Below are 12,573 nucleotides of genomic sequence, written 5' to 3'. Positions count from 1 at the left end.
GCCTTCGCCGGCTCTCCAGGGCCGGGCACACCCACTGCCGCTGTAGGCTTTCGGGGCCTTGGTGTCCGAATCTAGCCCAGTCCCCCAACCCTCGTCGGCCCCGGCTGCACACCTAGCCCTTCTCCAGATCTCCGTAGCTCAGAACCGAACACAAAGAGCCCCGCGCCGTGCCACACCCGCCGTCCCCACTCTCCGCCGACCTCCGCGCGGGCTGCACGCGGGGACCTCTCCTCTCTCCGCGCCCTCCCGCCCCTTCCCGGGGTCGGTCAAATCCACCCCGCGTTCTCCGCAATCCCGTGAGCCGGGACCCTCGACCGTCTCTCTCCATCAATCCTCCGGGCCCCGGGGACTCGCCACCCCCATCCCGATCCCGCCGCGCTTCCCGGCCGCGGCCCCTCCTCCGAGGCCCTCCTCCTCCCTCGCCCCTCCCGAGCAGCCGGGGCGGGAGCGGCGGCAGCTGGAAGAGAAGGATGAGGTCATCCTCTCGCTCGGAGTCAGCTGGTGGAGGCGAGGAAGCGGGAGGAGGGAGCGCGCGCGAGGGGAGGAGAGGAATGTGCAGGTCCGAGGAGCGCCGCGGCGGCCGCTGCTGCTCCTGCTGCTGGCGGCGGCGGCGGCTCGGGCGGCAGCCGCGGGGCCGGGACGGCGAGGGGCGCGGGTGGCGGGCCGGGGCGCGCGCTGGGCGCCGCAAGCAGCTTGGCTCCGCGCAGGCAGCCAGGCGGCGCTCCTGCCGGCTCCGGGCGCGCCGCTAGCCCGGCCCAGCGCCCAGCCCGGCGGGCGAGCCGGCGCAGGGGCAGGAGGAGGGGAGCCGCGCGCCGGGAGGGAAGCCGGGGCGCGGCGAGGAGGTGGCGGGAGGAGGAGACAGCGCGGAAAGGTGCCACATAAAGGAGGGCGCTCCTCCGCGCTGGAGGCATCATGGCCGCTAAGTCAGACGGGAGGCTGAAGATGAAGAAGGGCAGCGACGTGGCGTTCACCCCGCTGCAGAACTCGGACCACTCGGGCTCGGTGCAGGGACTGGCGCCCGGCCTGCCGTCGGGGTCGGGAGCCGAGGACGAGGAGGCGGCCGGGGGCGCCTGCTGCCCGGACGGCTCGCGGTGCTGCTGCTGCTGCTGCTGCGCCGGGAGCAGCGGCTCGGGCGGCGGCTCCGGGGGCTCGGGCGGCCCGGGCGGCGGCTCCGGGCCGGGCTCGGCGGCGCTGTGCCTGCGCCTGGGCCCGGAGCAGCGGCGCTACTCGCTGTGGGACTGCCTCTGGATCCTGGCGGCTGTGGCCGTGTACTTCGCGGACGTGGGCACGGACATCTGGCTCGCCGTGGACTACTACTTGCGCGGCCAGCGCTGGTGGTTCGGGCTCACGCTGTTCTTCGTGGTGCTCGGCTCGCTCTCGGTGCAGGTGTTCAGCTTCCGCTGGTTCGTGCACGATTTCAGCACCGAGGACAGCGCCGCGGCCGCCGCCGGCTGCACGCAGCCCGGGGCCGAGGGCAAGACCGCGGTGGGCGGCGGGGCCGCGGCCGCGGAAGGAGAGGCTCGCCCCTCCACGCCGCAGAGGCAGGCGTCCAGCGCCGGCAAGGGCCACGTCGCCGCCACCAACAGCGGCAGCAACAGCAGCGGGGCCGCCCGGGCCGGCGGCAAACCCAGGTCTGCGTCCTGTTCCTTCTGCATCTGGCTCCTGCAGTCACTCACCCACATCTTGCAGCTTGGGCAGTTCTGGAGGTACCGTACCAGGGGTGGGGGGACGGGGACTGGCTGCCGCTACTACATGCCCACCGCTTTGCTTTTGACGAGACCTGTTTAGGGTTGCCTTGGTGGTAATCCTAGTCACACTCTTGCTGGGGTTTTTTGTTTCTTTGTTTGTTTTTAAAACTGGGTTTTGCATTTTAAAATTTGCCATCAGAACCTAGGGTGGAGAGAAGTGAGAAGCAAGGGAAGGGCAACTAAGTGGCTTTGAGCACCCCATCCCTTCCGTCTTTCCTCTGCTCCACTAGCTTCTCTCTTTATACACTACCACCCTCTCTCATCACCCCTCACACATTTTTAGAGATACTATTTCATACTGTTTCAGCGAGGAGGAGAGGATTCCGACTACATCTTCTAAAAAAAAATCCTCTCTAATGATGTTGAGTTTGAGATGTATGTTGCAATTTGGATGGCTTCTTTTGTTCCCTGAGAAGAATCTGCTGGTTCTAGTTAGATGGGAGTTGTTGCTGTTCAGAAGTAGCCACATTTTAATGATAACCGCTAGAGAAGTGCTTCACGTTGAGAGTGTAGTAGGGACACACTTGTCTCTTTTGGAGACTGTCTATATCTATATCTGTATTTATAACCATCTCCACATAGGAGCAAGTACACTTTATTGGACTGCTGCTGCTGCTCCTAAGTCGCTTCAGTCATGTCTGACTCTGTGCGACCCCGTAGACAGCAGCCCACCAGTCTTCCCTGTCCCTGGGATTAGACTGAGACTTACTCTAATGGTACACTTCCTGATTATCTTGCAACATCCCCATATCTGGAGAACTAAGAACCCTTGGAAAAGGATGGCGCACCTTGTAAACTTTGATCACACTTGGCATCTTCACTGACTTGTTTTTCTGCTTGTCATCTGATATGCCAATTCTTTACATGGATACCCTTTCCACTTACAAACTGGAGTACAAATTGGAATATGGTTCCTTTGGGCAGAGGGAATCATCATTGGAGATGTCACTGCCTGGATTTAGGAATATAATGAAGCGATCTGCTCAGGAACACGTTTCTCTGAAATTTGTGTGTTTTTGATGGCTTTTTGAGTGATATTTTACAGCTACAAAAATTCTTGGTGTTGAACAATTTAAATGCTAACATCCTAGAGTTTTGCTTTTGGGTCCCCCCCCTTTTTTTTTAAATTAAACAGCTTAGTAAGTATAAGTAAAATGAGGAAACTTCCTCACAAGTGCACTGGTATGGGGCTACATTCTGCTATGCTAGTGTCCTTTACGATTTCATTTGTAGTTATTTTTGTGATTAAAAAAAAAAAACTACAAGTCATTAACTATGCTAAGTTATCCTGTGTGGAAACAACTCAGAGAATTTGTGGAACAGAACTGAAAATATCCCTTTCTTTATGGTGAACTGTATAGTGTTTTCATTGAGAAGAGCATGTGTGATAATTTTTCAACCTTTTCCAGGACCATTGCTTTGTAAAGCAGGGTAAGCATTGCATAGATAGTGACCTTTCAAACTGAGAAACTTTTTTTTTTTTTCCCAAGCAGATACTACCTGGAAAAGTGCTATATGCTTTGCAGTCAGACAAATTGATTTTGGATACCTTCATACTTTGGATTTAAAGGACTTTTAAAAAAGTCACTTAAATGTGATAACTGTTATTTCCCATGGTTGACTACTGCAAAGACAGCTTGGTGCCTTCAATTCTGATGAAGAACTCAAATGCTTGATTTAATTACTGAAATTGTTTAGTGGCTGGGATTCATATGATTAGCAGTTTTAATCTGATAATGTGGTAAATGAAGCTTAACATTCCATTTGTTAACTTGTGCAAATTTCATGCAGGGTTTGAAAATCATCCTCTTTTACCTTTAAAATTTCTAGATTTATGTAAAGAAGGGAAACACTTCTCAGTTCCATTAACTGAAGAACTATCCATGTATCTTACCAATTGATACTTTATGAAAAATTGAGTATCAAATTCTAATTGTTTTTACTGGGCCTTCTAGACCAAACATTTTCCCAATTGAAAATGATGTTGAATATCTCAGAACATAAAATGCAGAAAGTGAGGAATAATTAGGAAAAGAAAAGGGCCTCCTAGACACATCTCAGTAAGACCATAGCTACTGGGTCAACTGGCCATACAGCAAAGCTATGGGGAGTGGGGCAGAATGGGTGAGGTTCAATTCAGAAGGAAAATCACAGGCTGTAAGACAAATGCATTAACCACTCCAACCCTTGGAGAAACTGTGGGCACATAGGGTTCATTTTTACTATGCATTTCTACAATGTTTTCTATAAAGGCTCAGAACTTTATTCTGCTAACACGGGGTCATTTGGGAGGAAGTAATACTGGAAATGTTTTTACATGTTTGTCTACTTATTCAGAATAATCATTTAATAATTTATATGTGAGTTGTCTAATCTTATCCATTCTTGGATTCTGGTTATGGAGGATGGTGGGCTAACTTGGTGGAAGCATCATCTCAGACTCAACCTCATTTTCTCCTGATAATGTTAAAAACAAAACAAAGCAAAAAAAAAAAAAAACCCACAAAATTTAGCTTAATGTAGGAAATTAAAATGGAGTCAGAGAGTTCATGGAATTCAACACTCAGATGCATTCTGAATTATTTCAACTTTTCTGGGTGTAGAATATTTGCATTGAACTTGAGGGTGTGGGTGCATCTTTGATAATAAACTGCTGAAATGCCGTTCATCTCAGGTTGTTGTATTAGACAATTATCTTTAATTCCCATGGTTCCTTAAATTAGGAGCATCTCTATGCTCTTTCTGGCTTTTCTTTTCAGTGCATTTTACACAAAAGTTGCAGAAACACAAAAGTGTGAATGGTTCCAAGCTAAGAGATCATTACTCCTATTTTAAACATGCTACTTTCTAAGATCAATAAAATAGATTTTAGCTAGGTTGGTAACTGTCCATTGTATTTGCATGGAATTCAAGTTATTTTAGGTAAGGGCCAGATTCTAAAAGCTCTCTGTAGACAAAATCCTTTGAAAAACCATCAAAGTGTTTGCTTGTTCAGAAATAGCTATTTGAAACATTTTGGACAAGATTTGCATGTACTCATACATTTATTACAAATGCAACTGCTGAAAGCAATGATACATATTCATTTTAATTAAAGTTTGCTAATGAGAAATTAATGGCAGCTTTTAAAGTCACAGGAGTGGATACTGGGAAAGAACCATTGAAATAATGAAGTGAATTTTTGCTACCATGTGAAGAGAGCAATTGTGACTTTAAATTGTGCTGGTGAATGAATGAGGAAGTACTTTTCTCTTGTGTTCATGTCATATGATCCCAGAAGTTACTAAGCATGCAGCTCAACGTGTGGGAATCAGAAATGCCCAATCAGAACACCTTTTAGTCCTCATGAGACCTGTGATCAGTTACATCGAGAAGTCTTCCTCCTTTAGAGTTTATGACTTACTCTTAAAATTTGACCTGAATTTCTCCTACACATGTACATGTGTAGCTATGTACATATTTCATTGTCTTCTAGCAAATAGGCATGTTCCAAATGATAACTCAGTGGATGGTAGAATGGGGAATATTTTTACCATTTTGGATTTTGTTTCTGAATATCTTTTCATGAGAGTTGCCCAATGGAAGGACAGCCTTCTTGGGTTTCTCATGCTTGATCCACCAGGTGTTAGCATGTGTTCCATGCTCAAGTGCATGGGTTAAACAGAGTTAAGCAGATCTCTTCACAGTAGGACTTCTCTGAGCCTTTACTTACTAAGCTGTTGTGAAATTGTTAACTTTTTAAAGGCACATCTATTAAATCCTTGTAATCATGTGGCGTACAGAGCTCTTTGCGAAACATTGTTCTGGCCAAACAAGAATCGTATTAACAAGAGTTTTTACGTGGTACTTTTTTCTTTTTAAATCTACAAAAATTTTTGTACTCATCTTGTCTAATCATTCAGTTCAGTTCAGTTCAGTTGCTCAGTCATGTCCGACTCTTTGTGACCCCATGAACCGCAGCACGCCAGGCCTCCCTGTCCATCACCAACTCCCAGAGTCCACCCAAACCCATGTCCATCGAGTCAATGATGCCATCCAACCATCTCATCTTCTGTCGTCCCCTTCTCCTCCTGCCCTCAATCTTTCCCAGCATCAGGGTCTTTTCCAACGAGTCAGCTCTTCGCATCAGGTGGCCAAAATATTGGAGTTTCGGTTTCAACATCAGTCCTTCCAGTGAACACTCAGGAATGATCTCCTTTACGATGGACTGATTGGATCTCCCTGCAGTCCAAGGGACTCTCAAGAGTCTTCTCCAACACTACAGTGCAAAAGCATCAATTCTTCTGTGCTCAGCTTTCTTCACAGTCCAACTCTCACATCCATACATGACCATTGGAAAAACCATAGCCTTGACTAGACGGACCTTTGTTGGCAAAGTAACGTCTCTGCTTTTTAATATGCTGTCTGCTGCTGCTGCTGCTAAGTCGCTTCAGTCATGTCCGACTCTGTGCAACCCCAGAGACGGCAGCCCACCAGGCTCCCCCATCCCTGGGATTCTCCAGGCAAGAACACTGGAGTGGGTTGCCATTTCCTTCTTCAGTGCATGAAAGTGAAGAGTGAAAGTGAAGTCGCTTAGTCGCGTCCGACTCTTAGCGACCCCATGGACTGCAGCCCACCAGGCTCCTCCGTCCATGGGATTTTCCAGGCAAGAAAGGAGTGGGGTGCCATTGCCTTCTCCGAATATGCTGTCTAGGTTGGTCATAACTTTCCTTCCAAGGAGTAAGCATCTTTTAATTTCATTGCTGCAATCACCATCTGCAATGATTTTGGAGCCCAGAAAAATAAAGTCAACCACTGGTACCTCTATATATTTTGGAGAAAACTGGCTCAGAGAGATTAACTAGCTGGCACAAGATGACACAGCTACTATGTGATGTATCTTGAAGTCAAAACCAGCCCTGTCTTACCCTAAAGTCTGTTCACTTACTGGTTCAGTTAGCTACCTCCAAATGCTAATTTGGATAACAAGGACAATAGTGTTTAAAAATGACTGTCTACCTTCACTAAGGTTAGCAAGGACTTCCCAAGTGGCTTAGTGGTAAAGAATCTGCTTGCCAATGCAGGAGACGCAGGTTGTTCTATCCCTGGGTCGGAAAGATCCCCTGAAGAAGGAAATGGCCACATACTCCAGTATTCTTGCCTGGAGAATCCCAGGGACAGAGGAGCCTGGCGGGCTACAATCCATGGGGTTGCAAAGAGTTGAACACAACTTGGTGACTGAGCACGCTTACATGTGCACACACGTGCGGCGCGCACACACACACACACAAGATTAGCAAAGTTCAACAGAGAGCTAAGTTTAGACAAGTTGGGGTGTTTCCCTAATAACACACAGCGGTTCAATGGCAGAATAGAGGCTGGAGCACAGAGCGTCTGCCCAATGTTTCTCTTCCCATACCACTTGGACATGCTGAGGATGTTGCACTAAAACCCAGCTGAGAAACATGATCTTGAAGTGGCATTCATGATTAAAAGGCATAATGTCTGTGAATAAGCACAAAGTGCTTTGTCAAGGATGAAAAGTTCTAGAGATAAGGAATGGGTAAGAAAGTAGCATATTGGGTATAGCTTCAACTATTGAAAAAGTACTTTATTGATTCTGAGTTAGTTCTGAATTCTGATGTAGGCCATGCAAAATTGGTGCCCTTTCCTGAGTTAATGGAATCGTCATTTCCCTTATGTCTGTGTTCTGTTTACTGCATATTAATTTATCTCTTAATCTGTGTTGAGTACTTGCTGTATGCAAGGCACTATGCTAGTTACTTATCTCCCCAAAATGAATAAAATGCACATCTTCTTTCAAACAATCTACTGTCTGACTGAGGAAGATGGAATAGTAAACAGACAATTTCAATACAGGAAAATAAGCACTGTGATAGAAACAGGAAGCTCAGTCCACCTTAGTGGTTCAAGTAAGACTCTGGTGCAAATGGTTGAGCAGAGGTTTTGGTGGGAAGATCTACTATCTAATAAAGTAGGGTGTTGGCTGTGGAGTCTTGGATATAATTCTGTGAAAGGGCAGAGAAGCAAGAAACAACACGGCAGGTGAAGTGTGTTTTGAACAGAGAGTAATTGTGAGATAGTAGCTGGAGGTGAAGATGGGCTAGACAATGAAGTAAATTTAGTTTTTATTCTGAAGGCATTGAGAAACCATTGAAGGATTATAAGGGTGAAGACTGTTGAAAAGTGTTCAAACCTTGTTTTATTCAAGGAGGGGCAAACAGTTGAAATGTTCAGAGGATATGTCATCAATTCCTCTGTAACTGGATCGTATCCTTCTCATTCATAAAACTTCATTGATTTTAAAGTATTCAGTGTGGATGTAATTGGAGCAAGAGTTGTAATTTTTATGCAAGAGTTGTTTTTTCAGAAAAATGGCTTGGCTGAAATTAACTGTATTTATACTAAAGTAAGTTCTTGGCAAAAGTTTGTTGTATGTTACATTTTGAAGAGATTTTTCCTTAAGATACAGTGGGCTTCACCTTATTGAAACCCATAGAACATTGTTCATTATATTTGTAGAACACTTCAATTTTCAGAGAGTTTCCATGTTTTCTTTTTTATGTAATCCTCAGATTCATCTTTGAGGTAATACTTTCATTTTACTTTTTTTTGCAATTTCAATGTAGAAATTGAGACAGAATTTTGAATGTTTCCCTCTTTAGGTCATGTAGCTCTGCACAGATCCTGGGCTAGAATTCAATATTGAGGTGGGAGAGATACAAAAAAATAAAAGACTACACAGATATAAATATCTTTGTAATAAGTGAAAAAGTTGTAATTTTTCCATTCGCTTGAGCTATATACTTACAAGGGTGAAAAAATGTTATACTTATTACACCCCATGAAATTGCAGTCTATTTTCACAGAACAGTTGAAAGTAATATCTATACAAATGGGTGCTATCATTTTTGAACAGTGTCCACAATTCTTGGGTCAGTAACTTTGAAGGTCTTTCTTCAGTTCCTTACCAAAAAATTCCTTAATGTTCAAATACCCAAATACATGACTTCTATTAAATATGTTCTATATTTTTTACAGTTTGAATGGAACAGTGTACCTATGAGTTTAAATAGCACCAGTCACTGAGTAACAGATAAATAGAATGATTTCCCTTTCTATGGAACCACGGGCTAACTGATGAGCACATTTCTTTGACTTGTCTTAGAATTTGAACACATTCTAAGCTGACGGAAGCAAGATTATGAATTAGAATTGGATTTATTACTCTAATGCACCATCAAATATAAGGTGCATTGTGGTACTAGTCATGAGAAAGTGCTTATAGGCATAATCTTATAAAACAATTGAAATATGTTGATAAATTTCAAGGGGAAAAGCATTCAATAATTCTCAATAGGAAACGTTCTCTTGAATGGCATGTGTAATTCTGACCACCATACCACGTGCCTTTCTTCCAGGTAGCATGGCTGGTCAGGAAGGAGAATCATACAGTTACTCTAGTCACTGTGGGACTTGTATATGAATACATGTCTAGCGAGTATTTGCTCATCTGTGAATGAAGCAGAGGGGTTGCTATTTCTTCTTTGTAAGAGTGTAGCTGCACTTCCTCCCTTCTTGCTTCTGGGTTTCTAATGGTTCAGTGAATCAGAAAAAGCGCAGTGTAACAAATTGCCAGGCTCTTTTGTAGATGACCAGTGCTAGGGAAGTGGGGTTGAATTTGACAAAATGCTGGCTATCCTCTGATAAAGATGCAGCTAGAAGCCCATCTTCACTGTCCTATTCTTTCTGATAGAAAAGTCAGAGTGGGGACGCTTTGGGATGGACATTTTTCACTTAATTCTCACCTACACTTGACCTTGTGAGGATATGCTTTATACAGAATGATGTTTGGTATTTTTGGTGCTCCTGTTTGTCTACTCCAAGAAAGACTGTAGCTTCTACTATTACAGCCTCCACCACCATCATCACCATAATTCTTATAACCGTGAAATGTTGCTTTCATGTCCAATATATGTACAGAACTCACATGATTACTGATCACAAGGGGAAGAAAAGTTGGGTTAAAATGGAAATGAATCAGTCCGAGAATCCCCCAGAGGCAAGAGGTGATCTGAAGACACCATTAGATCTTTTCTAACCCTAAGATGAAGATGAAGGGAGAGAGCACAGTTAGAATATCAGTGATGGATCTTATTTAGAAGGGCAAGCTGCCTTTGGGGAATCGGACTAAATGGGTAGTCAGAAGAGATGATGGGGACAGTCGGTAGCTCAGACCCCAGGTGGTCACTTACTGTCCTGGGTTACGTGTGACAGCACCTGCTGATGGCCCCACTAGTTTACATCTTCGTTTGGTTTCCTCCTTTTGGGTCTTAGTTTTCTACCTGTATGATATGATTGGTCAAAAATAATATGGGTAGGGGGGAGGTGGGAGGGAGGCTCATGAGGGAGGGTATATACGTACACATATTGCTGATTCACTTTGCTGTACAGCAGAAATTAACACAGCATTGTAAAACAATTATATTACAATAAAAATGATATCTAAGGTTCTTTTCATGTTTAAAACTCTTGTCACTTTAAGTAACTTAAATGTGCTTTATTTTTTTTAAACCCCATCCTTGAAAAGTAGAGAAGGAGGACAAAAAAGAAGCAAATGTAGGAAAAAAGTATGGGAAGCCTATTGAAAATCTGTATTTTTGCTCTCCCCCTTGACTCCCCACTCCTGCAGCACAAGAAAGTACAATATGGGTCACATTTTCATCAAAGTTCCATTAAACATACACTGAGCCTCAAAAACAGTGTTTGGAAGTCTCCAGGTCCATATGTGGAAGTCTACTTTTTGTAGATATTAAACAAAAATCTTTAAAAATTAACCTTTACGTTCTTTCGAAATATAGATCCTGCTCTTAGTATGGGCTTCCCAGATGATGCTAGTGTAAAGAATCCACCTGCCAGTGTAGGAGACGCAAGAGAAGCAGGTTCGATCCCAGGGTCAGGAAGATCCCCTGGAGGAGGAAATGACAACCCACTCCAGTGTTCTTGCCAGAAAAATCCCATGGACGGAGGAGCCTAGTGTGCTACAGTCCATGGGGTCGCAAAGAGTCAGACATGACTGAGTACACACCCCCTTATCATAAATTCCTTTTGGCTTATCCAGCCTCAGAGTATATGCACCAGGACATGTGTTCTCAGGTCATCACTAGGGTGTTGTATAGGTGGGTCAAAGGGGCTCTGCAAGGGGCTTTCCACAGCTGACAATATTCACATCTGAAACCCAGGAACTGGTATTACTTAGCACATAGAGAATCTTAAGCTTAATTGTATAATGCAACTTATTTTGTGTCATTTCCAATTTTTCCAATGAAATGAAACCATTTTCATTAAGGCCCATTATTTAAGTATTTGAAGCTGATGTTCAAAGTGTTCCATATCACCGATTCTAAGAGATGTGCCATATAGACTTGGGAAGCCAGAATTCCTTCTGTGTTTCACATGGTGAGGTTCACACAGCTGGAGGGCTACGATTAGCAAACAGGAACAGTGCTTCACAGGCTTAAAAAGAACTATCCATTTTATCAACGAGAAGGCTGTTGTCAGAACTAGATTTGCTTTTAAATTAAAAGCTTGTCCCGGGTTACACTGTCACTGATTTAATATGCTGGAAATTGAATTAAACTTTATACAAAGAGACGGTATCCAGGCCCGCAGCTGATGAAAAACAGGCCTGTATTACATTGTGCTCAAAGCAGAGATCCACCCTTTAACCCTTCCCAGCTGGTGATCACCTGGATCTTTAGGATCCTACAGATCTGTTGTGACACTGTGCAATTTTCAACCTCATGGCAACATTTCAGATTTTCACAGTAAAAATTTTTTCTTAAGCATCTATTTAAAAATTGTCTGAAGTATGTCAAACTGTTTTCTCCTTTTTATGATTCATAAGTAGACTGAATCAGTTCTACTTCTTTTGCTTAATATATGTACATGACCTGTTTTCATGTCAGGGGAATCTTTCTACACAAACAGAGCAGTGGGCAGTGTGTGGGTGGGTGAGGATTAGTCAATCAAAATCAGGCATATCTAGAAAAAGTAGGATCTGCAGTGAATATGAGTCTAAAAAGCCTTGAGATGACTTTGATTTGACTTCCCATCAAGTACATTATTTAAGAAGGATAAAGTCACCTTTCTGAACCCCTAGCCTCAGAGATTTCATCCGTGTAAATAGCAGCCTGATTTTTCTTTCTGCTGCCTAGATAATGATTATGAATAAAGATATCAGTTTTGAACTGAATTCTCTACTTTCCTGGTCTTTTTTCAGTAGCAGAGAGTCAATACTCAACACAAAGGCAGCCATTGTGGCAGTAACAGTAACAAAACGGTCCCTCATCACTTCCATCACTAGCTCACGGTATAATCACTGCATCAATGTAACAGTAACACGGAAGAAATGGTCCTTTATGAAAGCAAGGGAAAGGATTTGGAAAGGCTTCTTTCCTCTTGATAGAGTCTTCAGCTCATTACTTTACTGTTTTACTAAAGTAAAATTAAAAACAATCACTTTTTTAAATGTAGGTCAATTCTCAAAGACTCTCCAAAGTGAGTTTTAGTACTTGGGTCTATTATTATCATATGAATTAGGAAGGATATCCCACAGGGTTTCAGATTTCCAGGGGATATTCTACTATTAAGAATGACAGTCACAGATATCCTATGGGATTTTCCTGATTTGATTGGTGATCACTTGGGTTTGAAAACTTTGAGTTCTAAGTGATATAACACCATCCCAATGAAAGCCTAAATGTTAGTTGTGTTCCTACATCTGAAAAGTAAATCATTACAATTACTTAAGGATATACTGATA

General features: G+C 43.9%; 1 protein-coding gene across 1 annotated transcript in view; it reads left to right on the top strand.

Moving 5' to 3' along the window:
• Window positions 819-12,573, top strand: part of XKR4 (XK related 4) — a 313,040-nt gene continuing 301,285 nt past the window's right edge. The window contains exon 1 of the mRNA XM_018058505.1: window positions 819-1,706. Coding sequence (XP_017913994.1) covers window positions 913-1,706 — 794 coding nt within the window. The 5' untranslated portion in view covers window positions 819-912. The remainder of the gene's footprint in view (window positions 1,707-12,573) is intronic.

Source organism: Capra hircus, chromosome 14 (assembly GCF_001704415.2).
Source record: "Capra hircus breed San Clemente chromosome 14, ASM170441v1, whole genome shotgun sequence".
NCBI classification, from domain to species: Eukaryota; Metazoa; Chordata; class Mammalia; order Artiodactyla; family Bovidae; genus Capra; species Capra hircus.
This window is presented reverse-complemented; position numbering and strand designations above follow the sequence as displayed.